This window comes from Falco rusticolus, chromosome 11 (assembly GCF_015220075.1).
Source record: "Falco rusticolus isolate bFalRus1 chromosome 11, bFalRus1.pri, whole genome shotgun sequence".
Lineage (NCBI taxonomy): Eukaryota > Metazoa > Chordata > Aves > Falconiformes > Falconidae > Falco > Falco rusticolus.
Window position 1 is genome coordinate 24,192,801 of NC_051197.1, and position 27,887 is coordinate 24,220,687.

Sequence of the window (27,887 nt, forward strand, 5' to 3'; positions counted from 1 at the left end):
GGTTTTGTTTCTTTTCCCTTAATTTTGCCCTCGGGTTAAGAGAACATTTTTGCTAGGTAAGTTTATTCAAAGTTGAATTAGAAAGTGGAAAAAGGTAAAATTCTGCGGCCCCCCCCCCCCCCCCCCCCCCCCCCCATCAGAGAGGAACGAAATGGGAGAACATTATGTAATTCTAAGATGTTGCAGGACGTGGGGCATGATGAGGATAAGTGGCTGTAGCTTTCCAATGCACCTACACAAGTTAGGCATCTAATGAATGCTGACTTTATTTTCAACACAAATGCAGGAGCAACACCTTTATAAATTAATTTGTTCATCAAACTTCATGTTTATCAAAACTAAAAAAAAAAGAAAAAATAGCAGAAATATCTATAATGTTGTTCGGAATTCTAGCTTCTAACTAAATACTGCAGTAAAAACCTAGAGTAAAAGTACGTATTTAAAAATGCTATGTCCAACATTTTCTTACTAAAGATGAACACTTTGAAATCAGTATTGAACAATTGTGCTTAAATGGTATATAGTCCTTACACTTTGGCAAGCAGAACTAAGTTCAGTGTAAAAGCTGTATATAGTTGCAATTTTTTTCCTATTCCCAAAGCTTAAAAGCAATAAATACGGAACAAAACAACTGGTACCAAAACGTCATATTTAAGGACTGAAATAATGGATTTTGGTATTACATAAAATCCATTGTACTGATGTTTATTTGTTGCACAGAGTTGCAGAAATACTTGAGATGTTGGATTACTTTTGCGTATTCAGCAGTTAGACTTTTTCCAAGTGTCTGCTTTAGGGTTGAGTGCTATTACCAGCTAAGAATTTGATAGCTGATAAATACAAGACTAAGACTTTTGAGTTTTGGAATCCATCCCCCACTTTTTCTAGAAGGCAAAACCAAACATTACTGTAAAGATAGATTAATAGAGATGCTTTAAAATAAGAAAGCTGACAGCAGTATATAGCCCAAAAAAGCTCCTGTTTTCTTACAGAAGTGTGTGTGTTTGTGTGAGTTCTTGTGAAGATGTGTATCTTTTTACCTAAGGATTTTTCTCAGCCACTTCCTTCTACATCAAGAATCGTTATATCAGGAATGGGAAAGAGTTGTATCAAGATAAATGTGTCAGCCCCAAACCTAGTATTTTAGAGTACATGTACAAGATAACATTATGATTTTGAAAGTTCCTGTTTTCGTATTAAAAGCTGCCTAGCTTGTACATGTGGGCCTAGATTCACATAAGCACAGATGTTGGTCTGATTACCTTAGATAATAAAGATATGTATTTCCAAGTGTAATTTATTTCTTAAGTTCAATCTAAAAATCTGGATAAGAGTCAGAGATGAGTAAGAGGAAAATCAAAGGTATGGAACAATTTCCATGCCAAGAATGGCTAGAATAGGATACTTGATCAAAGGGAAAAAAGGGGATGGGGGAGTATGTGATGGACGCCTCGGAGATGATGTTAATGTACAGACTGGAAGACATGTTACCTCCCTATTCAATGTGTGAAGTAACATGTGAAACTTGCAGTTGTCAATTTTGGAACAAAAGGACATCTAGTACGTGAAATGTTATGAAGTAATGACACGCTCTAAACTGTAGTATGAAAGGGTTTAAATCTTGACATGAGAGAGAAACCTTTATAGAGCTAATAAATACAAATATAGTGCTGCTGGTAGGGAAGGACTCTGAGCTTTCGGTTTGTCGGAGAATGTTCTGAGGAAACGTCACTGTGTGCTTGTGTTGATAAATATGTTCTTTCTTAGGTATTTGCTCTCAGGCCCAGGGCTGCAGGTTCAGACAGTGACTCAGGATAAACCAAAGGTCTAGCTGTTCTTGTGGTGTGGAAAGATTTCTATGAAAAAGACTTTTTTTTTTTTTTTAATTGAAACTAGGAAGCCTTCAGCAATTACTTCAACTATTAAGTTCGTTTGCAAAGTAGTAACAGGGACATTCAAAACATTAATCTAGCACAGGGGAACGGGCCTTTTACTATCTGTGCTGTTGTCTTATGCTAAATAAAGCTAAAACATGGATAATAAGCAGAGGCAAACTGATATATAAGGATATACAGCAAGAGCCTAAGGGGGAGAAAAGAAGGTTTAATAGTGGTGTTGGCTGTGGAGCATGGAAGAGGCCGTGAAAAAAAGCCATTGACTCGGGCTAGTAAATCAGTGGTACACAGCAGCAAGTTTAGCTGTCACTGCTTGTGTGAGCAGAGTCCAAATTATCTCTGTGTCCATCAGCTGATAAAACCATTCAGGTTTCCCTGAAAATGAGTGTCCTTTTTAAGCAATGCACTGTCACTTTTAACTTGATTTCTATTAGGCACTGTATACTGTGGAATTTCTTTGGCAAGTATCATCCTTGATAATACAAGGCTGTTAACTGCTTGCTTTTAATCACTGCAGTTAAATGGATTTCAAAAGGAAAACAATAGATGACTTTTCTTGGCCTGCTGTATTTTTACAGTATTTTAAACTTTTCCAGCCTACTTACCATCAGTTACAATCTCAAAGCCAGGTATCGTACAAGGTAAGGACACCTCATTGAAGAAATGGATAATTTGTAAGGAATACATAGGCAACAAATGGTATGACTCGGTTACTGGGATGTGCGAGGAAATATTTTAAGAACAAACAACTGTCAATGTAGGGCACTCTACAATAATGAATGTTAATTATGACTTGGCATGCTAGCATGATGCTTATAGATGTCTCGGGTGCAGTGGCTGTTTCCCTTTCGTGTGCTTACTGCAGGGGAAAAAATATATGTAGCAATGACTCAGATCCCCTGTTTGGGGGTGGGAGAAAATCAAAAGTCAAAAAGTTAACTTCGCTTGTTTAAGCTAACTTTTATTAAGTCTTAAGTGAATGCTTAGAGAATAGCCGTACACAGTAGCAGGGCTAGCTAATGTACTGAAGACTTTCAGTGGAATTAGTAATTTGTTCCTAGTTTTGAAAATGAATATAAACGTGTGGAATACTAATATGCTTTGGTTTGGTTTAGTACTGATAGTTAGGGAACAGCTGACAAAGTCAGCTAGCTGACTTTCTGATCTTTGTATTTATCATCTTGTATCTGCAGATATACTGACACTTCAGTATCAACCAGCAAAATGATAACATTGGAAACTGAGTAATTAAAGCTGTTTTCTTTTAACTTTAGCTAGATCTTCTGAAACTACTCGTACCATTCGTTCTGTAGCTTTCTTCAAACTGTTTGCTGTCTGTATGGCATGATCCAGAGTAGAAGTTAAAATCTGTTGGGAATAATAAAGTTTAGTCTTGCTAACACTGAAGACAAATCTTTACGTAGAATAGAAAGTGATGTTTTAATTAAGGTACTATGCAGCATTTTCACTCTGAGTAAATGTTGAGAAATAAAAAATCTGAGTCATGATAAACCACTCCAGGATTCATGTTGGAAATACCTCTCGGTTCAAAGGATTGCACAATCAAAGAGAAAAATAAGAGTTATTTAACACCTTTCTAAAGTAGCAGCCCCAGTGCGGTTATGTTTGTAGTACTGAGAAGGTTTTCTTATGGATTTGATAGTGGTTTGTGTTGCTAGGGTGACATTTTTCATTTCAGTATATGAAACATAATTAAGATCCGGTCCTTTTCTGTCCCATTCAGCTTTTATAGAGGGACTAAGCTGTATAAAAAGTCTCTGACATACTCGCATGAAGCAATATACTAAAATATAAACTCATATACTTGTGTTTCTAACTTCCTTCTCTCTTATCCTCAGATGGGTTAGACATGCTTAGATTATAATAATCGACTTGCTAAGAATGTCCCATTCTTAGTCCCATGTTCAACAATACTGTGACATAGGGATGTACTTTTCCCGGATAAATTGTGTGGGGTTTAATTTTCACTCGGAAGTCTTACATTTGTATTGGAGTCACTGGCGTTTCTGATGTTGACTGCGGGTTTCCTTTGGGCAGACTTCTTGCTGGGTAAGTATTGGTGTGAAAGGGTAACTTTATCGTATGTGCTTGAATAGTAGGTTTTGACAGCTTCAAAGTTTTGCCTAAAGATAAAATATATACAATAAAATACAATTTTAGTAAGCAAAAAAATTTCTAAACTATAAATTATATACACTTTGATAGCATACTCAGTGGCAAGTTAGTTTTACAGTGAGTAGAATTTTTAATTTAATTGTAAAACACAGTCCATCATAATCAGTGTTACATCTGTGTTGTAGTAAGATGACGTTCCAGGATGCAGTCAGGAGCTCTCATAATAGCATCACGTTCTTGGTGCTGTAGCTTTCTCTCACAGAGTGGCCTAGGCTATTGATTCTCAAGTGAAGCTGCTGTACTTCCAGGCAATAGTGCTATTGAGTAATGCCGTCCAAAAAACATGGTAACAAAACTTGTCTGAGTTTGTCTAGTCTGTGCTACGGTTCAGAATCCATTTTACTTTCTAGACTTCCAGTGTAAATTAATGTTAACCGTTAAAAGTAGGACTGTTATTTATGAAGAAATGGTTGGTAGCAAACAGAATTGCATCTTAAATAATACAGACCTGCTTTCAAATCTGTGAATGGGAACAGCCCCTAATAAAGTGAGGTTTTTTATTTTTTACTACTAAATGTGTTGGCTAAAGAAGTCAGATAGTTACTCTTCATGAAATTAGAAAGATGGAAGAGCTACTCTAAGAATTATTCACGCTTGCTCTTAGGGTAAATATTTTAATTTTACTAATGAGAAAAATTTTAATGTACAGCATGCACTGCAAAAGAAAACATTCCTCCTGCTTATGATACTTGTGAGTGTTTTTCCATGCTGAATCTTCAACAGTGGCATTTTCTATTGTACTACATTCAGTTATTGCTACAGCTTACCTTTCAGAAGGTCTGTTTACAGGTTCGCATGGCTGCTTATTTTTCTGAGCTTTTTGAGTGGAGATTCTTTTTTGTGAATAAGCTGGAGTTGTTAAGGCCATGTGTAAAACAAAAGCCAAAAAAAAAAAAAATTCTGTGTATTTAACACTTTTTCTCTATTTAGCATAAATAAAAACCCAAGTATCTATCACTGCTGAATAAAATTGAATGCTACTTTGATTTATAGTGTTATAATATTCATATACAGAAGTAGCTAATTTATACTTTTTCTTCCCACTGTTGAAAACTTCTATTTTCTGCATGCGATTTCTTCCAACAGTATATAGAGAGGAGTCTGAGATAAGTGACTTCCAAAGCTGATGTTAAGCATTTAAAAAGAAAAAAAAAACCCAACCAAAAAAAAAAAAAACCCAACCAACCAGAAAACATTAGGTTTTCCTTGACTCCCTGCATGTCACACGAATTGAGTGTAGAGCTGAAATTTTCTTTAGTACTTGTTTATACTACATTAAGTAACGCTAGCACTGAAAAAGTTGGCACAGCAACGCCCAATTTTAATATTCTTCCATGTGGTACTGCAAAATGAGATACTACTCTCATAAACAAAATATGGAAGGGACTTTTCTTATAAGGAACCAGAGAAGTCTAAAGCTGTCTGGCATAGGGATTAAACTTGGCCAGGTATGTAAAAGTTGGATTTGCTGATTTTGGTCTACAAGATCTATATACATCCACTGTTTAGCCACAGTGCTACTGGTTGCTTATACTGAATTAAATTTGGCCTGTTACGTGCAGTGTGGCTTTCTGCCCCTCAAAATCTAGCCTGTGATTGTCATACTTACAGGATGAACCAAAACTTTTATTTCTGCATAAGGCACAAGACTGAACAGCCTCTTCGTAATTCCTGAGTTTAAATTGATCTCTGCTTCCTCTATGGCATCTGCACCTAAGTCCTGAAAACAAAGACATGTTGTTTAGAAAAACAAACACTGTAAGTAATATTTTTCTGTAGATTTTAACGTTTTTGCAATTATTATACCTCTTCTGTCTCCATGTAGTCTTGTATTGAATGTTTTGTAACTTTTAGTCTCGCAGTTCACAAGTTCCTTGCTCTGTGAATAGTTACAAGAATCGTAGGCTGAGGTGTCTTCTGAATCGCTGCCTAAAATACCAAAGATACATTAAAAAGGTCTGTCATATTACAAATTTTGGCCGGTGTACCTAGGTAATTATTTGGGTTTTAGCATCATAGTTTCTGAGCCCTTTGCTGCCAGTAACAGTACTGTAGTTTGAAGTACTTTTTCGTCTGCTTTACAGGTGGGGATTGAACTTTAGAGACTGGCTTTCAGCCCTGACTGTAAGCCTCAAGTGTAGCTTGGTTGGTATTTTTTGATGGTGGTTGTTTCCAGTCCCAGAACTGTTCTTAAACTTTCAATCTCCCTGTCCTTAGTGTTGTGAAAACAATGCAGCCTAAGAGGAATGCAACGAGAGAATTGGGGAGGATCTAGTATGGCACTGTTGGCTATTGCACAAACCGGTATTAACAATAATGGCCCCTGTGTATTATATTGAAATGAAAGGATATCACAGAGAAGTGAAGGACAGCAGGTGGACCAAAGGTAAGAATAACCTAGATACTCAGACATAAAACTGAATCTAGGATAGCTCGTGCTGTTCCTCTTCAGTTGTGGGGTACTAACAGCTTCAGAGTATTCTGCAGTGGAAAGGTAAAAGGGGGATGCCCCAAGAGAAACAAATGCTGACGGATTCTTAGTGAACCTCCAAGAGCTGGAGTCTTGGATGACTTTACAGCTGACTTAACTAGCTCACAGTAGCCTGTATGGGCTCTAGTTTGGATTTGGTGAAATTATATTAGGAGCTGGACTGAGAAAGGAGAATATTTCCAGTCTGTGTTAACCCTGAATGGATCAAAGATTTAGGAAAACTTTTTTTCCTTTGTTTTCATGCAAAATAAGAAAGTTCAATCCAAAATCTAAAGTGGAAGTACTGGTATGAAACGTTGCAGTCGCCAAGTTTGGAATATCCTGCTAGGACATGAAATATATGCACATGATAAGGAGAAAAAGCAAAATCAAAGCACTGTGTACACACCGATGTTATGTTGCTGAAAATGTTAGTAGTAGTTTTTGGAAACTTAACTAAAAAGGTGAATTAGAATTAGAAGAGTAATTCAGGTATGATAGGACTTTTGGAGATTGTCTGACCCAATCCCCTCTCAAAGCAGGACCGACTTAGATGAAGTTGCTGAAGACCTTGTCCAGCTGAATTTTGAGTATCTCTGAGGACAGAGATGCCACAGCCTCTGTAGAGCAAACAGTCTCAATGTTTGACTAGACCCTGAGTTAAAACTTTTGTTCATATCTAACTGGAAATTCTATTGCAGCTTGTCTGTTGCCTCTTGGTCTGTCACTGAGACTTCCATGGTGAATTTGACTTGGTGTCCTCTTCAGTCTCCTTTTTATTCTGTGTGCTGTGCTAAGCAGTAACATCTGTTAAAACTAAAAAACAATTTTCATGTTGCTAAGTGACAGGAATGTACTACTTGACAGGATTCCATAGTAGGTATGAGTACAGTTAAGACCTTTGTATGCCACTACTTACTCAGGTTGGTATCTGATAAATCAGTTGGTTTTCTCTGAATGAGGAGTGAACATGTTCCAGTTTTGCTTTCCTGGATGTTTGTATTTCTTTGAAAATGAAAACAGAATGATACTTTAATTCTATCTTAGCACCTTTATGACAAGCCTTACGAGCATATTATAGTAATGCTTGACCACTTCCTAGTTAAGGAGAAGGCTTACTCATAGAAAGACTTCTACCTGTATCAAATACCTGAAAAGGTGGTAAGTACAAGCTTAAATTAAAAACTAACTACTTGCAAAATAAAGACCCGTTTAGTTAAAGGACACATTCTGACAGAAGGACCCTGACTTACCAGAGCTTTTAAAAATCTTTAAAAGTAGAGGTCTTTGTATAGACATCTCAGTAGCAAAGTAGTATGAATTCCTATGTATTTATATATGTGTTCGCTTGTTGCATCAAAATATTGTCAATAGCAATCAATTATCAATGATTTCTTAGTAACTTAGAGCTATTAAGGCTTTAATTTTACTGCCTTTGGATAATTAAAGGAATACTTGAGATGTACCTTCTGAGAGAACAAGAACAAAATTCATTGTTTGTGTTATTTGACATTATTTTCAACTTAAGAGTATACAGTATCATCAAATTTATTTGGAGAATTTTCCACCCATTCATGAAAATAATGATTAGAAGCTTAAGCTAACTTTTTGTATGACAGAAAAAAAAAAAAAGGAAGCTAGGTGAGACAAACGTTAACTTCTACTCTGTAAAATAATTTCAGGGCATATTTAAATGACTATTATTGTGTTCTACACCACATGTATTATGAGATCTAGCTTTGGTTGGTTGGAGATTTAATTTGCCAAAATTTCAGACTCCAAAATATCCCATGCAGAATTATTATATCACACTGACATTTCTGGAAATGAAAATTTACAGAGTGATCCTTACACTTGAAGTATAAGCAGATGTATCGATATGGCGGGCTTCCAGGCCTACCAGAGTAGTTCATGACAACGATAAATGTTGTTCATTGCTGAACAGTTTGCAGTCATCCCAATTTGGGATGCTGACGTGCATTGCTGAATAGAGAACAAAGACAAAGCTTCTTTTCTTAATACACTTTTGAAATATCTCCGCCATTTAAGCACTGTAAACCTTACACTGGTCCACTAAGATGGGCTACTTTAAAAAAGGATTATATTCGTATTACAAATAAAATTGATGGGAGTTTTTCTATTTGTCATCTGGTAGATCACATACCTTATGTGATTAACTGGTGATAAACTTGAAAATGTCATCCTCTCATATATATTAAGACAATATTCGGCATTTCGTGCAGAGTCCAGTATAGCCACGCATCAGTGTACATGCATGTAGCTGTTCACTTAACTGTAGAAAACCATGTCTATAACTAGTCAAAATATGTAATACACTTACCTTTTCATACTTTCTTCATCAGCATTAAATTTTTGAGTTGATGTACCCCAACTATGGGATGCAAGACCTTCAGCAGCATGTTTTTCCTCAGGTGAAAGGAATCTCTGTTGCACCCAGAAGGCAAAACAAATTTACAATTGTTTATATTACTGTGTATCTCTAACTGTATTAGATATCAAACAGGATAGTGTAAACAGTGGCATCATTTGCATATCACTTCTACACTGCTTTTAGTTGCCATCAATGCTACAACTTGATTTATTTTTTCCCAATTCTACCTGTAGAGCGGAGTGGACAAAATATGAGCACCTTTTTGTGTGAAGTTGGAATTTAAGGCATGTTTTCATGTTGCTTTGGGGAGGATTAGCATATGCTGACTTGATTCCTCTCAGTGCCTTATAATTAAGTATCTTTGTAGGCATGCAATTCTGGGTTTTGTTCTCTGAGCAAATAATAAAGGCAGGTTAGTAAACACAGTTAAGTCTTTGCAGAATAAGTAAGCTTTATCACAGATTTTAAAAATGTTTGATAGTCCTTAAACTTCTCCTTTGGAAACAAATTCAGCAATGCTATGACATGCTGTAGTAGCTCAAAAGCTAAGCCATTAAGCTGTGCAAAAACTTAAGAGAAAAATGCTGTATGATCTCAAAGGTGAATAAGATAATCTAAGTTTAAAAAAAAAAGTGACTATGGAAACAGATCTCATACCATTATGTTGGAAGAATGCTTGTTTGCTAGCAGACCTCCTTTTCTCAGAGGCTCTGTTTCTCTTGTGGAGGTTGATTCAGCTCTCTTTTGTAACCTGAATTTAAGGGGAAACAATTTGGTTTATTTTTCTAATCTCATTAAGATGATTAACATCTATGAAATACCATCTCCGCCCTCCTGGGGAGTATCTAGAATTGCTTCATAAAGTTTTGGTGGTTAATTGTGTAAGTATCTGCATACCTCCCTTTTAAAATTAAAAATGCCACTCAAATATTGGTAAATAATGTCTTATTGGCACTGTACTTTGATTAGTCATTCAAATCCTGAATTTGTCTAGTTGCAATGAATTTTATTCAGAGGTATGATTTAACGTCTAGTGAAAGTGATGATAGTGTTTTGCTTCGGGAAATTGAAGGTCCATATGACCCAGAAAGGCAGGAATGCAAGACTGGAAGGAATTCTGGGGTATGTAGTTACAGAATTCTGTAAAAGCCTTACTTGGGAAATATTCCTGTTGCTTTCAGACATCCCAATTTCTTATATTCAGCAGATTTTAGGCAAGATTTTTATAAAAACTTCAACTGTTCCAAGGTTTTCACTTACATGCGAAGACAAAGATTGCACTTGTTGCCTTCTAAAGAAAATTGATTTGTCTCTGGGATTACATCAGTTGTCTGACTTTCTCCTCCCTCCTTGTTCTTGTGAAGAAATGCAGTTTCAGTACCTCTTCTTCCTGGAGGGTCAGCAATGCTTGAAACTACCGAGCTCTGTACAAAGTAACCATAGCATAGATACATGTGGTCACTGCATTGGAAGTACCTTTCTGAGTGTCTCTAACTTAGGATACAGAAAAAAAAAATATCTTCTAAAACATTGACTGTAAAAGCATTTGGTGATACTTACCTGTAGGTTTGTAGAAGGCCATGAGATTATTTGTGTGTGTTTATGATCCAGAACAAAATATTACCATACTTAGCAGTAAACTGTTTTCTATAGCACAGTAACATTTGGTCATACAGTAACTCTGCAGTTCAAGAATCTTGGACAAACAAGATAGTACTACTTCCAACTAAATGATAGTGATTAATGCCAAAAATTCAGGTAGCTGCTTGTATTTTCTTACTCTGAACGAAATGCTTTCGAAGCTGGGATTAAGAATATTCAGTGTACCTGTGTTTTTATACTTAGGTTTCTATTACAATTAATGAAATATTATGAAGTGCATATTTAATGAAAAAATACTTTCTTTGAAGTAACACGCTATCTAAAAGCATCATGCTCTTATTAGAGAACATACAACAGGTCAACCACACTGAGGTTCTTCGGATTTGCATCAGTAAAACAGAGTAACTGTAGTCTTTAAATAATAAAACTCACTGAGTTACCTCACAAGGAGAGTACGATGAATTGGCAGATTCGCAGGAAGTAAGCAAAGATGACAAGTTGAATTGGCTGTCATCACTTTGTTCCTGGATGTCTTCGAGCACCATGCCAAGTCTGAATATTTCCCCTTCCACTTCTCTAAACCAAATTGCAATACACAGTTAGTGAAACCTGTATGAACCGATGCTCTATTTCTTTCTTTGATAACAATATTGGGCATTGCAGTACACTTCCATAGGAAAAAAAATGAATTAAAAGAATCTCAGTGAACTCCATTAAGTACTTACAATTGAGATACCCAATTGATTAATTCAGCTAAGACATATAATGCCCAAGATGAATTTTGGCCAAACCACTTCTAATTTACCACATATAACATGAAGATACTGTGTTCACTTCAGAAGAATTCTAATGGATAAGTAAAATAATGTGGTTTTTTAAAAGTGTTTTTCAAACACTTAAAATATGAAAAATACACTCATGTACTACTAAGCACTTATCTTCTAACCTTTCAGGATCAAACTCTCCAACGTTGACAGACTTGTCCTTGTAGTTCTGCAGCTGTAAGTTACGATGCTCTTCTCTAGCTGTTAAGTAATTCCTTTCCAAGGCATCAAGGTATTTTTTCAATTGATTTAATTCCTTCACCAATAAGAAATAATTCAATAGCAAATGTCATTATGATTTGGCAAGCCACAGTGATAGCTACTTATGCTGTGTAAGCGAGATGCCGTTTGCAGTGATGGTGGTAACAATTTTGGTACTGCTCTGCATTGGGACAGGATTGCATCTTATATAACCACCCAGTGCTCTGTGCTGCTCTACTATGTACAAGTGAAATACTAAACCATGACTTCCAAACTGATAGCCTACATGTCAAAATTCATAACTTATATGGCAACTTTAGGCTTTTCACTAATAGTTTTTAATTTTAATCCTTAAAACAGATTTAAGAATCCAGCCATCTACTGACCACCTTCATTTTTGCCTCTTAAACTGTGGAAAAAAAACTGAGAAAAAGAGCATTTTTAAATGTCTGTTGGAGGAAAACATGGAGTACCTTGCCAGCAAATTGCGAGTCTACAGCCATTTAAAGTACGTTTCAGATAGCTGAAAATACATAAATTAATTTACCAGATAGCGGTCTTGTAAAAGGAATGTCTCTTGGGTCATATGGTTAGAAAAGTCTTCCACCTTCAAGACAAAAATACTACTTTTATTTGGAATTTTAAAAACAAATATGCCAAATGAATATAGAATTGGAGCATCAGTGCAAAGTATAGAAACAGAGCTCTTTACTTTTTTTAGCAGTTGATCTGTCTGATCCTTTAGTACTTGAGACATCTTTTCTCCTAGTGTTAGTTCTGGCAGTAAATAAGGAGGATTTCGACAGCCTGCTTCTATTGTACCAGCTGCTGGTAATGCCAATGCTGCTGTTCCAGACTCTGATCCTACATAATACAAGATAAGATCAATCAACTGGAATTTCTGTCCAAAAAGTCTACTCAAAAGTTCTATCAAATTGTGTAAAAGTAATTTGCATAGTTGCTGTAATTTTATTTTCTTGCTTTAGACAAACCATGTGTAGATTGTATAGGAGCATGTAACGTAAAGACTTCAGAGGATGTCCCAGCGTCTTTTGAGTAAATGGCAGTGCTGGCATTTGGAAAATCTGACTGAGGAAGTATCTGTTAAAATGAGAACTTTGGTTACAGAAAAATTCTGGACACAAAATCAGAAATAACTCAAAATACATAGTATAAGTTATTAATGAAATGTTTATTATATATATATAACAATCCCATGTAATTTTCTGTGTTATAGTTCGATATATGTATAGCGTCTTATTGCATAAATACTGAAATACTTCAACTCTGTCTGAAAATCTAAAGATTTTATATAAATGGTAAGTACAATATAAAGGTGACAAAACAGGTTTTGGGAATAATCATGGTCCTAGAGATAAAGGAGAATGAGTTTTAAAAAAATGTGTCTATTTTGAGAGATTTACCTTGGGATTCAATCTCAGGTGGTCAGTGTGATTCTGGGTGTCAGCATGCTGTGTCAGCATCTTGTTTGCAGCCAGGAAATAGTAGGGAAAACTATTAAAACTTGTTACATCTTGAACAATTTGCTAAGATACAAATCTAGGAATGATCTTCAGCATCTGTATAGCTCTGGAAGTGAACTCCATGGGAGGGTATGAAATTGAGAAGTGATTATCTAATTACTAACAAACCTTAAAAGATATTTACTACAATAAGAGAAATGCTGTGGTCAAACAAATCCTTTAAAAAGGAACTGACCTGTCAATAAATGCCAGTATAAAAATACATGAAGAAAAACTTGCAAGTTAAAGTAATCTTGATTAATTTCAACATTTACATATAATACTAGAAATAACAATTTATAGTGAATTTCCTAATGATTTGATAGGATGCTTTATCGCAAATAATATGCCAGAGCATCATTAAATATTTGGTAATGAAAGTTCCATATAAATTCAGTCCCACAATTCTATTTGTGAAAACAGCTGTTGACTAAAGTGATAAACTCACTGATGCCTATAGGCTGCCTACATGAACTAGCCATCTTAGATTTTACTGGACACAGAGTATCTTCTTTGGTAAAGCCACTCTACCAAGTATTAAGAATTTATCTTAAAGCATCTTAATTACCTTTAGCTGTTGCAGCAGTTCTGGAATGCTTATTTCTTTTCTGTTCTCTACAGAATGGTTCTTATTTTCTAGAACGTTTTTCACAATTACTGATTTACTTTGCAAAATAGGGAAGGATTTTGCTCTTTCAATGGTAGGAACTGAGTTAATGTTGTCGCTTCTTTTTGGTACTTTAACTTCTGAAGCAACTTTGGAGACATCAGGAAGGCAGTAGTGACCTTGACCTTGGCCATATTTGAGCTCGCAAGGTGAAACTGTTTTCTTAAACAGGGCGCTCTCTTCTTTCGTGTTTTGCAAGATGTGTGTATCTTCTTTTTCGCCAATCAGTTGTGAATTTTCTTGTCTGCAGCCACACATAACAGTGTAAGAAATGGGTTTCTTAGGAACACATATCTTTTTGTTTAGAAAATTTTGATTTTTATTATGGGTGTTTACTTCCTTGTGTTTTTCTAAGTGATACTCTTCAAAGTTAGTTCCCCATTGTTCGTGCACCGAAGGGTCTTTGACGTGTTCTGAAGGCTCAGGTTTGCCCACAGTGTCATCAATACTTTCAGTAAAGGATGTCTCTGGTATTGTCTCACGTTCGATTAACTGGCATGTGCTCATTAACTCACCCTTAGAAAAATGACGCAAAAGGACATTGGACATTTTTGAGTGAGTTAGATATTCTTTGCCATCTAGTTTACTAAAACTACAAACAGGTAATTCCTTCTTAAAGGAAGCTTCACTTCCAGGCATTTCAACTGAAATTCCCATTGTTCCTGTGGCACCTCTGTGGCAACTGCAGAATTCTTCAGGCTGTGGACAAGTTTCATAATTTGCTGTTCCTTTTATGTTTTTGTTACCTTCAGAAGAGTCAAAATTTAAAATAACAGATGTATCTTTTGTACAAGTACAATCATTCAAATTGTAGAAATTTTTACTGTGTTTACAGGTTATTCCTACATCTCCATCATAAGGTAAGTCGTCGTGTTCCTCATCTGTTGCATCTGTGATACAGCCTAATTCATCTGAAAATGAACTATTCATTTGGGTTTTCATCCAGTCTCATGGTTTGCACTTTTTCATAGTCTCCGTATCCAGTCTACGTAGAATATGAATGCCATTGCTTTTCTGATTTTGGATAGACTTTTTATTACTGCAGCAATCAAAATCTGTAATGTATGAGTAATAATAATGTTATACTGAAGTACATCTTATTCTCGAATGTGTTTTGTCTTGTACCTACTGTAGGTTTTTTAGGACCACGCCGCTGACATGGATGTTTCCTTTTCACTCTTACACGTGCAAGTCTGGATTAACTGCTGGGGGAGATACAGAGACATGAATGACAAAGGCATTGGGAAATGGAGAATTGAGCTTAGCACCAGGTAACTGTCTTTGCTCGTTAATTCCTTTTGTAACGTTCTAGAAACAAAAAATTGGTAACAGAGCCAGCAGAATTAAACATCAGTTAAAATAAAAAAATACACTTTCTCACACTTCACCTTGCCACTTACAGAGTGTTTCTTCAGCTTCTGCACCAGACTAAAATAATTTTTTTGATTTCTTGCCCTCTTTTGTCAGATAAAATACAATGAAGTAATATGATACTGAAGTAAGGTACAGGCTTGGCAGCTTCATCACATGCACTGTGGTCACCACAAGCAGAAATCAGCACACTTACAGCACCGGTTTCCTATAGGTGACAGGTGTATGGCTGCGTTGCTTTGTTGGCTGTGGGAAACAGTCGCACTGCTGCTGCGCTTGCTGGAGCTGCCCCCGAGCAGGGCCTTCGGGAACAGGTGGGCGGCCAGCAGCGGGGGCCTGGGCGTGGGGCCCCTGACGTACCTGCCTCCCGTCAGGCCGCCGCTGGCGTGGGGCCCCTGACGTACCTGCCTCCCGTCAGGCCGCTGCCGGGCGTGGGGCCCCTGACGTACCTGCCTGCCTCCCGTTAGGCCGCTGCCGGGCGTGGGGCCCCTGACGTACGTACCTGCCTCCCGTCAGGCCGCTGCCGGGCGTGGGGCCCCTGACGTACCTGCCTCCCGTCAGGCCGCTGCCGGGCGTGGGGCCCCTGACGTACCTGCCTCCCGTCAGGCCGCCGCCGGGCGTGGGGCCCCTGACGTACCTGCCTGCCTCCCGTTAGGCCGCTGCCGGGCGTGGGGCCCCTGACGTACGTACCTGCCTCCCGTCAGGCCGCTGCCGGGCGTGGGGCCCCTGACGTACCTGCCTGCCTCCCGTCAGGCCACCGCTGGCGTGGGGCCCCTGACGTAGCTACCATAGCCTTAACCCTAACACTAACTTGACTAACCCCAACATCCCTGAACCCCCAAAAATCTTCCCAGAGGTGTCCAGAGGGGGGGCCAGTTGCAGGAGGTGGGTGGTCGGGCCTGGGCAGACTCCTGACACCCCCCTATAACCCATGATGCCCGTAATGCCCCGCTATATCCCATATTGCCTCATAACAGCCTCGCCACATCCCTTAAGGATACTGAAAAGGTATTAGTGGGGATTATGCCATATAGTGATGCATTTGTGTTTCCAAAGTATTATGGGATGTACTGGGGCATATGTGGGGCATGATGGGATATACCAGAGCATTAAGGGGGACTATGGGATATAGTGAGGCATTTTCCAAGTGTTATGGGATATACCATGGTGATAGTAGGGCATTATGTGATATAGTGAGGCACTTGTGGGGCATGATGGGATATACTGGGGCATTTTTATGGGGTATCATGAGATGTAAGGGTGTGTTAGGTGGGATTATGGCATATAGTGGGGGAATTTCTGTGGCATTTTGGGATATAGTGGGGCATTTGTGGGGGCATGATGGGATACAGCGGGGCAGTAGGGGGGCACGATGGGATACAGCGGGGCATTTGTGGCAGGATTATGTGATATAAGTATATAAACTGGGGGGAGTTGACCAGGAGGGGCCGATCACTGCTGGGGGACTGGCTGGGCATCAGTCAGCAGGTGGTGAGCAACTGTATTGTGCATCACTTGGGGTTTTTTCCCCTTTGGGTTTTATTCCTCTCTCTTTTTCATTACGATGGTTATTATTACTGTATTTTATTTCAATTGTTGTTCTTACCTCAACCCACAAGTTTTAATGTTTTCCTGATGCTACTCCCCATCCCACTGGGGACAGGGAGTGAGCAAGTGGCTGCGTGGTACTTGGTTACTGGCTGGGTTTAAACCACAACGGTCCCTTCTGGTGCCCAACGAGGGGCCTGAAGGGTTGAGATAACGACAGATCTGACCAGAGCATGTCAAAATCAATGTGTTGTAAGCATTCATTTTATTGTTTTAATAGTCACTGGCCACACTGTTGGTTTTTTTTTTGGGGGGTGGTGGTGTTTTTTTTTGTTTGTTCTCAGAGTTACATTATACAACACCTTACTTTAAGCTTGTGTTTGCTGGTTTAGTATTTATCACCCTTGGGGCCTGGGCTAAGGTTCTTGTTTTGCTGTGCTTTGCAGTACTGGCTTGTGGCATGTTAGAATCCTTGGTCCTGAAACTAAGCTGGTCTGTGTGATCAGTTTGGTCGTCACCTGTGTACTTCGGGTGCCATCCCATGGGAACTACCACTAATTACACCTTTTGCCCATTCTCCTCAGACAGCCAACCTATGGGTGAGACATCTTCCTACATCTCCCCCTTCTTCTCCAGGCTAGTTACAGAAGTATTTAAGAATTTTGAAAATTTTGAATATCCTTGGGCTGTTGAAACCTGCCTATTGCTGGTCCTGATACTATTTCTAGGAAAACTAAATGTGGTTCTGATTTTGCTGAGAATTAAGCAACCAGCTGTGGGTATTCCAGGTCCTGCAGTGAGGCACTGCAGCTACTCAGACTGAATAAGGAGCCATATATGATTTATTTAAGGAACAGTGTGCTCATGTTTATCTGAGGAGACCCTTATTGTTAACTTGATGTACTAAATCCTCAAACAGGTGACATAGGGAGTGTGCTAATTGTCCAGGCACAAGATATGTTAATATTGTTAACTTGAAGATATACTAAATCCTTGAATGGGAGTGTGCTAATTGTCCAGGCACAAGATATGTTAATGAGTTCCCAGAAAGTTAATGAATAAACATGAGTGACTTGTATAAAGAGGGGGCTGAAAGGCTCCCTTGGTGTGCATGACTTTGGTGGAGCGATGCCCCATGCACCCAGTGCTGCCGAATAAAGATAACCTCTGCTCACCTGCATATTGCAGACTGATTCTTCAAAGCAAGACCCCCGTGAGAGGCACTGTGGCTAGTCAGACACCTGCACTGGGCATTGTGGCTACTCCAGCCCCAACAGCAGGTACTGCAGTTACTCAGAACCCTGTGATGGGCACTGTGGCTACCCAGATCCTGGCAACAGGTGATGCAGAGGAACAACCCATGTCTGTATCAGTGACCCCTACACAGAAGAAGAAATGGACATGAAAAACAGCTCATTTAGTAATGGAGGATGCAGCAGGGCCACAACAGGAACTGGAGGAGGAGGAAGAACAGGAGGTAACCACTTGACCCCTGTCCCTGAAGGAGCTGTGGGCTATGCAAAAAGATTTTAGCTGTCATCCAGGTGAGCACGTTATCACCTGGCTGCTCTGATAGTGGGCTAGTAGTTCAGAATTAGAGGGTAGGGAAGCCAAGCAGCAAGGCTCATTTTTTAGAGAAGGGAGCATTGACAAGGCAATTGGAAGAGGGACACAAATCCTCAGGTTCTGGTGGTGGCTCCTGTCAAGTGTTAAGGAAAAGTATCCCTTCAAGGATGATATGACATGTTGCCCAGGCAAGTGGACTGCAGTAGAGAACGGTATCCAGCACCTGTGGGAGTTAGCCATTCCCCTGGCAGCCTTGTAAGAGCCCCACCAACACTGGGGCTACATGCTTTCCTAGCCACAAAACAGTTCCCTCATTTTCTCATTCTCATGGAAGTCTGCTCCAAAATTGAAAACATCCAGCAACAGCTCCCACACAGAAGTTTCGAGGAAGGAATTCTATTGCTGGTGCTCGCTTTCCCTTTGCAGCCTTATAACAGCTGAAATAAAACTTGGGCTGGGTGCCAGTTTGGTTAAAACTAAATATAATCCACAAATGCACTTAACTGGGCACACACAAACACAATGCATTGCAATGTGTTGAAAGCAAACAAATGAGTGCCACTGTGAACTCCTCTGCATGGCAGAGAACCCACTCCCCCCCCCCCCCCCCCCCAACAGTACCATAGGTAACATGGAACTCTCTGACATACTGACCAAGTGAATTGCCACTGTCAAACCTGGGTATTAAATATCGGTAAAACTTTGGGAGGGGGTGAAGAGATAAGTCCTAATGTTTTATTCCTCCACACCAATGGAACATCTTACGCGTGCATGCATCCCCTGTTAGAGCCCACTCTTCTAGGGGGGACCTTCAGCATTGATTTATCTGGTTTTGAGCTGAAGGGCTCCCTCTTCTCCAGGTCCCTGCTAAAAAGACCTGTCTGTGCTCAGGAAGTCAGCTTGCCTTTTCTCTCTTCACATCTTACTCTAAGAAAATGAGTCCAGTTTTGGGGTATGGGACTGCCAAAGCAAAGATTTAGCTGTTCTGAAGTCACCTTTATCCAGCAAAAGGAACAACAGAAGTATTTCTTGCCTTACTTCGTGGAGAGAAATCAACCCCTATCAATACCCTACATGAATATTGAAATAAGCTCCTTTATACACAAATGCGGCATGCTAGTTTACTTGATTTTTGTGACCTTAGTGGAATTAGATAAGGAAATAACCCTCTGAGGTGAAGGCACAGAAGGCCAACACAAAACTACCCGTTGCTGCCCAGTGCCAGGTGAGCTGCCCACGCTGCCTTTCAAAAACCCTTAGAAAAGTGACTAGCAAGAAAAGGAACTGAGTTTCATCTACGAAGTCCCATATGTAAGAGGTAGTAGACCCACTTCCTCAGCCTTCCCCTGACAAGCAAGACATCAGTGATAAACAAATGGGTTAGCTGCAACACATTGGCATACATCAGGTGCAGCAGGTACCTGATACATTGGATCAACTACTAGTAAGTAATGAAGGTCCTGGCCCCATCAAGACATCATCAGAAATGCTCCTACAAAACATAAAGATGAGGCCCCATTCCAGGAACTGGACCAAGAAGTTATCCCCACCTCCATGCAGAAATCCCAATTACTTGCATCCCAACATCTTGCCCTTCCAGCAAGTGCCGGGGAGGCTCAAGTCCCCCGTAAGAGCTAGGTCTGTGATCCAGAGACTTCCTTGAGTTGTTTAAAGGAGATGCCACTTGCTTGTCCTGATCAGGACACTCACCTCTGCCACGACCCCAGAGTAGTTTCCATGCAAGTGCATGAAGAAGGTTAGGAGCAGACAAGGCCAAACACACTCTGCTTCCTAATGATGAAATCACTTTTGAACTTTAATTCTTGTTTCAGCATGCCACCAAAGCCAGCCTACTTTGGGACACAATAGCTGATAAAAGTAACAGTGAGATTAATACAGACTGGATAAACTGTAAGCACAACCATTCAGATGGATAAAAGGTAAATACATTTACATAAATGGATAGCATGGAGAAAATGTAAACATAATCATCCAACAATAAAAACAGTAACAAATTCCAAGACAGAACGTTGGCTAAGCTGCAAACAATGCACAGCAAGATGGGAAACACCAGGAAAAATTGAGCTCAAATCACTGGGTCAGTGGAGGGATTTGTTTCCACAGCTGGGCTCCTTCATGCCATTCCCATTTATCAGAATAACCCTGCAGCATAAAGAGAGAAAAGGAGAGAAGGCATGAAGGCCAAGCCAGACGCACCACAGTGGTTCCTCAGAGTAGTGGACAGGCAACTTCAGCAAAGCTGCCTCCTACAGCCCACCCCTGCCACCCTGTGTCTTGGCACGGAGCACTTACTGGCACATGCAGGATATGAAATCACTCCATCCAGGCACTCTACATGAAGTTTCTCTGTGGGTGAAACTACGCTGTATGACCATTTGCAGTTAAAGGAAATATAATCTCCAGAGCGATAGGTGGAAGTGCTCGATGGCCTTGGTGACTGTAGTTGAATATTATTAGCATTCATAACCTCCTCCTGCAATGTACAGTTCTCTGCAAAAAATTCTTTCGTTATTTGCCTGTAGGCTTCACACTGGACAACTGATGCTCTGTAACTGTAGGTACCAGCCCAGAGCCCCTGAGAGCCCTTTCCCCAGCAGTCTATCCAGCTCAGGTATGCTGGTCAACGGCTTCCCAGGAACACTGACCCTCACCACCTGCAGCTTACAGGATGCTCCCTCACCCTGGATCCTCCCCAGGCCCTCTCCCAGGAAAGTTAAAGGCTTTCCCCTCAGCTTCAGCACTAAAAATGCAACAACACAGCAGCTAAGCTGTGGCTGAAGTGGAGATGACTTACTTCCTTCATTGCACCGTGGATATTCTAACGTCCCCATCACACACTGCACTCTGAAGGGCGAAGATGCTGGGTCCGCCACATATCCTCTTTTACACTGAAATTCAATAAAGTCACCCGATGTGGAATACAGCTTTGTTTTTGTGACCCATTTCAGCTCAATATTGTTTCTGTCCATGTCTTCTTCAGATGCTGTACAGGCCACTTGAAAAAGGCATAAGAAGAGTGTCATGACTTCATACAGCTGCACCGCAGGTACCTTGTTTTCCTCTAGAGCCTACAGAAGTTCTACTCATCAACAGTAAAGACATTGACATGCAAGCTAAAGGGAAAGAAGACCATGGCTGAGACCCTGCATAGAGCTACAGAGAAGCCTTTTCACTCTGACAATCACACAGGGCAAGATCAAAGCACAGGTGGGGAAGGTAACAGGCACCAGTGAACTGCCCTGTATCGTTTTTGGGATCGCCTCTTCTCTTCTGCTCAGCAGTTCTCTGTATTTGTTTCCTCACAGCTATGGCACGGATGCACCCCCAGATTTCCCCAACACTGCCATGTACTCTGACCCATCCTCCCCGCTCACAGCCTGCTGGCCATAGCAGCATCCCCAACTCGGAAGCGTTCGGGAGCCCTGCACGGCGATGGAGACCTGCTCACACAGAGGGGGCCAGCCAAACTCTCCTCCCAAACCTGTTGCGGCGGCAAGAGACAGCAGGCAGCAGAGGGGACTATGTGAGCTGCCTTCATTCAAGAAGAAACTCCTTTTGGACAAAAGAAGGACTCGTTGCTGTTCTGCCCTGCTGGCACCATGGCCTCAGCACAAGTGCTGCTGCACAAGTGATGCCCCCAGGATCTGAGAAGACAAAGTAACAGTCACACAGCCTTTGGCCACACAGCACACACGTAAGCCTACCTAGGCAAACTGGGGGACTTGTCCACTGCCCGTTAGTACAGGTGATATACCGGGATCCTTCCAGGATGTAGAGATTTGGGCATTTGTATTCCAGAGTTGTACCTGGCCGATATTCTCGCACAGGGAAGGAAAGAATGTCTCCATTTTCAATAGCTGGAGGAGGGCCACATTTCCCACCTTTCCCTGGAAGGAAATTCCCAATCAGAGGGCATGCTGTGAGTTTAAATACAGCCTGATCTTAGTTTAACTGCTGTTTCTGCACCCATTTCAGCTTCCAGCTGGGTGGTGGTTGAGTCAAATGCTGCTGCATTGGTTCATGTGCTGAAACTTTCCGTATGTCTAATGAAAACAAATGCGATTATTCAGCGCACTCATGAAATCCTAGGAGGCACCAACACAATACCTAGGTATTGGCCCACACATCAAATTCTACTCTCGGTTGATTTAGCGTTGATTTGACTGCATGGCATTCAATATAGCAGTGTTATTGTCTGCATTATTGGCATCTCAACTCACAGGGAAGCTGTTGGTTCTGTTCTCCCACACTGATGGCAAAATTTTCACTCTCTTCTCGTCAGGCAGACCAAGAAAGGAGATACTAAGTTGTCCAAGGACTACATCCCAAAATCAGACCTGGCCAGCAATTGTGCTCGGCCTCATGGTGGTTTTCTAGATGTGGCTCTCTCAAGTGAAGCTACTGGGGTCACACAGCTGTTAAACTCGTCTGAACAGCCACCGAGGGAAACGGCTTTTTCCTGAGCATGCCAGATACATTGTGTTTGTGCACAATAATGAGACTGAAATGTGGAGAAGTAAATGCCACCTTGTCAGCTTCATGACAGTCTCACTGACAGGTGACTGTAGGAAGAGAGAGAGAAATTACCTCTACACTTTGGCAGCTCTGTCCAGGTCCCATTCTGACACACTACGGTGGAAGGCCCACTCATCTGAAAGCCTTCCCAGCACTGATAGTGAGCATTCTCCTCAGGCAAATACCTTGACTTTTTAATACCTCGAACGTTACCACCAGCAATTTCTGGAGGAGGTTTACACGTCACATCTGAAAAGAGACACTGCTGCAGTCATGTTTGCAGTCGCTGAGGTGTTTCCCTATACAACCAACAGTTAAAAGAATCCACCTTGTTAAAATTTCTGTCCGGAGTTTCTGCCTCAGGTGGGTCAGAGCTCCAAAAGTTCATCACAGAGAAAACAACGAGGTGTGACAGTGGCAGCAGAACACTCTTTCTGGGACTCTCAGAGGATGGCAGTGTCAATGACAGCTTTTAGAAAAAGCTAGTGTTTCTGTAGCTACACCCTATAGCACAAGAAGCCACACCAGCCTTCCTGCATGGCCATGCCCCTCCACTGGGACATGGAAATCCCTGGCATCCCTGAAAATTGCAGGGGTAGTAGACCAGCTGGTGCTCTGGTCAAACACAGAGCTCTGGAGGACCAGCAGTGTCGGAGGAGCTTGTCAGCCTGCACTGTTCACCCTGCAGCCACAGATCTGGGCAGGGGACAGGAGCACAGCTCCTGACAGTTCCTTGTCACAGGAATGCTCTTCTGACTTCCATAGGCCTAGCAGATCTTACACGGTTTAGATCTGAGTCTCTGCTGGGATCTGCATTGGTCAGAGTGGAGCCCTGGGGAAGAACAGCTGTTTCTTCCCCGGCTGCTTCTTCCATTCAGATACTCCCTGACAAGTTGGAATAAAACAGAGGAGCCCTTATATGTCTTTCTGCTGAAGGATGCTGAAATGGTGGACTCTGGGGAAATGCCAGTATTACCCAGGACAATGACAGAGCAGCCCGTCTGAGGCCCTGCTTCTTCAAGGCGGTTTTGCCACTGATGAAAATACCCCCAGTATTTCTAGAAGCATCAGGCTAAATTAAAGTGCTGTGCAAGGAAGCAATAGCAAGCACAAAGTTGGGGTAGGAAACAGAAATAAAAAAGGTAAAGTCTTTAGTGTGTGTTCAGGTAAACAAACAGTTCCCTCTATGCTAACAGGCAAGATGAAAGCACAGATTCGTACCTCTGCAAGTTGGTGCTTGTGACCATACTCCATCCATACAAGTGACATAATTTCCACCCATAATTTGAAAAGTGCGTTCACATTCATACTGCACTCTGGCACCGGGCAGATACTTCTCCTGTTGAGTGCTTGTAATAAAAGCATTGGGAATTTCAGGTGCGGGTCCACACCTAACATCTGAAAAGAGAGGTGCATTTAAGCATCCTAGTGCAGCAATACGACAACCACAGAACATTGCATTCCAGAGCACCGTTGTACCCGATGAGCAAAACCGGTTTGTGTAACACAGATCATTTTCTACAGGTAGAAAAGGAAAATACTATCTATGGTCTTTATTCTACAACACTTCACCACGTACTGTTTTTTCCTGGAGTGACTAAAAAGAGAAAAGGAGTTGCAGAGATTAGCCAAATGTGCAGCCTGGTGCTGTACAACATTGTGCACCAAAAAGCTGGAGAGCGAAGTGCTTGCTTTTGTATTTGAAGGCAACTTTCAGCAACTGGCATTCTTAGCGATGTGAAAATAAAATACAATATGCTGCCAGTAACCTCCTCCCTTGCAGCCAGCATCCGTTCCTCCGTAAGCCTCTGCCTGCTTGATTTCAGCAGAGAGCAAAGTTTGAGCTAGTAGCTTCAGCCCATGGGGGAAACAGTTTCTTTGCTGATCTACTCTGCTCGGTGTTACTCAGGAGCCGGAAAGACAGGTGTTGTAGCAGCCCATTCAAAGCAAGTCATTGGTTGGCTCTATTGGGCCAACTCACCTGCATGCCTGAGTTGACATTATTTTAATTCACAACATGAACGACTAAGTAGGATCACGTACTACTTAGAACTAGAACCTATACCTTGACAGAAGGGCGGTGCTGTCCAGTTTCCTTCTCTGCAGATCGTTTCAGGGGAACCAACAATCAGAAACCCCTCGTCACACTGGTAGCGAATTGTTTCACCAGCCTCATACATTTCCTTGTTTCTGCCTTCAGTTTGAGCATTGGCAACTTTTGGAAAACTTCCACATGGAATTTCTGAAAAGATACAGAAAGTTGATGCTTGTTCTAATGTGATACACATCACATGAGTGTACTGTTTCCACCTCACAGATGCTTTAGAGAGCTTTTTCTAACATCAGCATAGTCATCTGCTGACAGTGGATTTTATATAAAAGGTAACATATGGAAGATTAAATAAGTCCTTCCCCTAAATAGGCATGGATGTCAGTCAGTGAAATATTTAGATCTTGTTGTTAACCGTGCCAGAAAATGTTAATAAAGGCTCTGTCCCTTGCTGTGCCAAAGTTGTTTCCATCACTGAGGCACCAAAGCAACTCCCAGTCGCTAGCTGGCTCTGTAGAAAACAGATCCTTGGATTATGAGGATGTGCCCAGGGCTCACCTGGCATAGATATGAACTGAACAAAGACTGCAAGAATACAAAGAATAAAATATTTAAAAATTAAACTGCAGTTGGAAGGTCAAGTCTTGCATCCAGACAGGATTGCTCTGAAGATATCCATGAGGGATGATAAGATTCCACAGCAAACTATGGAGTTACGGGCCCTTACTAGTCAACTTCCAGTTTTAAATTCTTTCCATTTCATTGCTAAAAGCGATTCAGAAAAAGTACTTTTTCGTATTACCCAAGCATGTAGGAGCTGTGGTCCAGCTTCCCATAGAACAAGTTATCTCCGATGATCCATTTAACACATAACCAGAACGAGACACATACTTAAATCTAGCACCAGCCAAATATATTATTTTCCCTTCTTTTTTAATTTTTAAGTTTGGATTTTCCAGTCTGGGAACGTCAACACATTCTATGGGTTCTGGTGGCAAACATGGACTTTCTAAAAAAATACAGAAAACACAGATAAACAAAATGCAAGACAATTAATATTGCAATGACATATGCCATCTAAAACTAAAAAGAAAAGAAATAATCCAAACATAAATTAAATAGCTTTAAAGGAAGATGAAGAAATATTTAAGATACACAAAGAAAACAGTCTGTCTCATTTCCCTCCTGCATGGGGTTTCTCTCTATTCCTTTGAACGAAATTAAAGCTGTTTTCCAGTTCATTCCACGGAGGTGCAGTTACAGCTTAGCATCAATAACAGGGAAAATTTCATAGGCAGAGAAAGAGGGAGACGTCATCTTGTTTTGGGATACTGAAAGTGAATTCCTAGAATGTTACCTACTAAATTTTTGCACCATTAATAAAGTTGTACCAATGTCATAAGTGGTTTTGTGATGACATGATGAAAATGAAAACAAGAACAGAACTTCCAAAGTATTATAATGTACTTGCTGATAAATACAATGGATTAAATCTCTGCAAAGTCCTCCTGAGTCAGGGATGTTCCAGTGCTTTCTTTTGCTATACTACTGTCAGGTGAGTGAATGTAAATTATGTTTCGTATGATTTTAATTAACTAACTAATTTAAATTAATTAGTAAATTAGGTTTTACTAGTTGCCACATCAAGTTGGGAGCATATGTGTGCACTGAATTCCATAATACAAAAGATCTAATAATAGTCAAAGTTCCTGTTCAGTAACTGGGACGTGGAATTTTATTTCGGTAGAAGTTATTTTATGAATAGCTCAAACATTTTTTTGGTTATTCTTCTCTGTGTCTGCCACTTGTCAGCAGAAATGGAGACACGCAGTGTAGAAGAGAAACCACATGGCATCAGAATTTTGCAGCTTAAAAATACAGACATGGTTGGCATGTTGTGCACATCAGTCACCAGCTGGCATCTCATTCGTCCCATGCTCAGCTATTTCCTGTTCATTTCAGAAAACACTTTATTCTACCTCTTAACGAACTTCCACTTACAAGATATCACCTGCATCGGTAATATTTTACCAATTGAATTAGATTCCTCAGCATTTCTTAGAATAGATGGCCTGAGTGATGCCATGTCATTTATACTCCTACTACAGGAAAAGCCCCTCCCCGCCTCCCCCCCCCCCCAAAAAAAAAAAAAGAAAAATCAAGAAAGAATAAAAATGAAGAAACCCAAATACTAAACCAGCTAAATAATAAATAGTACTGGTTTTTTTCACCAGGATACTATTAAAGGCCTGCAGTCAAAACTGAGACTCTATTCTGCAATATACTAAAGAAATACACAGCTCTTGAAGGACTACCTGAAAGTTTTATATGCCTCTTCGGTGAGTCTCTGTAAACAAGACTTACTGTCCAGCAGTTGGTTAACGACACTTTAGGAACTTACATTCTATTGCTTTTCTGCAGTTACCTGTTCATGATAATCTTAACGTAAATAGTATCATCCTCCTGCTAACGGTGACTGCAAATGCATAACATAGAAATTAATAATAAAATAAATAGAAAAAACAATCCACTACTGACCCACACAGTGAGGTGGTGATTGCCATTTCCCTTCTATACAGGTTATTTCATTCGAACCGATGAGCTGGAAACTCTTCAGACATGAAAAAGCTATTTTACTCCCATGCTTGTAATTTCTTCCAACTGTTATTGGCTGCGCACCAGGCACCTGAGGTGGAGGTGGGCATGTGCTCTTGCTGTCCTCAGCTAAGGACACACACTCATGTTAGACCAGAACATAAGATAAAGTGTAGCAGTTCATCACAGATTGCAATACAAACAACCAAGAAAACACTGGCATTGGATAATTCTTCAGCAGCTATCTCAAGCTTTAATCAATGTAATGATCATTTTTTTGTGCTTCAGAAACACCAGAGCTGCCTTCAGATGCTCATGTGCTTTCAAACTCATAGAAAAAACAGGCACAGCTGCCGACAGCCTTCTAAGCTGAAGCTTCTTGTAGTCCCTCCTTTCCCTTACACACAGCTGCACACTCTTTGTGCTTTCCCTCTCTAGTGAACTGCTTTAG

The 27,887-nt window shown here is 40.4% G+C and overlaps 2 protein-coding genes and 1 long non-coding RNA gene across 4 annotated transcripts in view; 1 reads left to right on the top strand and 2 right to left on the bottom strand.

Annotated features, from left to right (window-relative positions):
• Nucleotides 1-68: 68 nt before the first annotated feature.
• Nucleotides 69-15,227, bottom strand: AKNAD1 (AKNA domain containing 1). The gene is made up of 16 exons (XM_037404424.1): nt 13,672-15,227; nt 13,005-13,127; nt 12,573-12,681; nt 12,293-12,444; nt 12,128-12,187; nt 11,502-11,635; nt 10,996-11,131; nt 10,214-10,377; nt 9,611-9,704; nt 8,903-9,006; nt 7,481-7,566; nt 5,898-6,020; nt 5,701-5,811; nt 4,859-4,940; nt 3,898-4,039; nt 69-3,263 (listed from the first exon to the last, which is right to left on the bottom strand). The coding sequence occupies exons 1-16, from the start codon at nt 14,710-14,712 to the stop codon at nt 3,144-3,146; spliced, it is 2,781 nt and encodes a 926-aa protein (XP_037260321.1). The 5' UTR covers nt 14,713-15,227; the 3' UTR covers nt 69-3,143.
• A 1,547-nt stretch (nt 15,228-16,774) lies between these two features.
• Nucleotides 16,775-20,410, top strand: LOC119155434. The gene is made up of 2 exons (XR_005106726.1): nt 16,775-17,288; nt 17,878-20,410. It is a non-coding gene; the product is annotated as an uncharacterized LOC119155434 (long non-coding RNA).
• CFH (complement factor H) overlaps nt 20,048-27,887 on the bottom strand; it is a 34,054-nt gene continuing 26,214 nt past the window's right edge. For both annotated transcript variants that reach the window (XM_037404115.1, XM_037404116.1), the window contains 9 exons: nt 27,380-27,565; nt 25,644-25,850; nt 24,857-25,033; nt 24,013-24,189; nt 22,864-23,040; nt 21,981-22,163; nt 21,071-21,271; nt 20,569-20,766; nt 20,048-20,418 (listed from right to left, as the gene is read on the bottom strand). In XM_037404115.1, the coding sequence (XP_037260012.1) occupies nt 20,408-20,418; nt 20,569-20,766; nt 21,071-21,271; nt 21,981-22,163; nt 22,864-23,040; nt 24,013-24,189; nt 24,857-25,033; nt 25,644-25,850; nt 27,380-27,565 (1,517 nt within the window). In that variant the 3' untranslated portion in view covers nt 20,048-20,407. The remainder of the gene's footprint in view (nt 20,419-20,568; nt 20,767-21,070; nt 21,272-21,980; nt 22,164-22,863; nt 23,041-24,012; nt 24,190-24,856; nt 25,034-25,643; nt 25,851-27,379; nt 27,566-27,887) is intronic.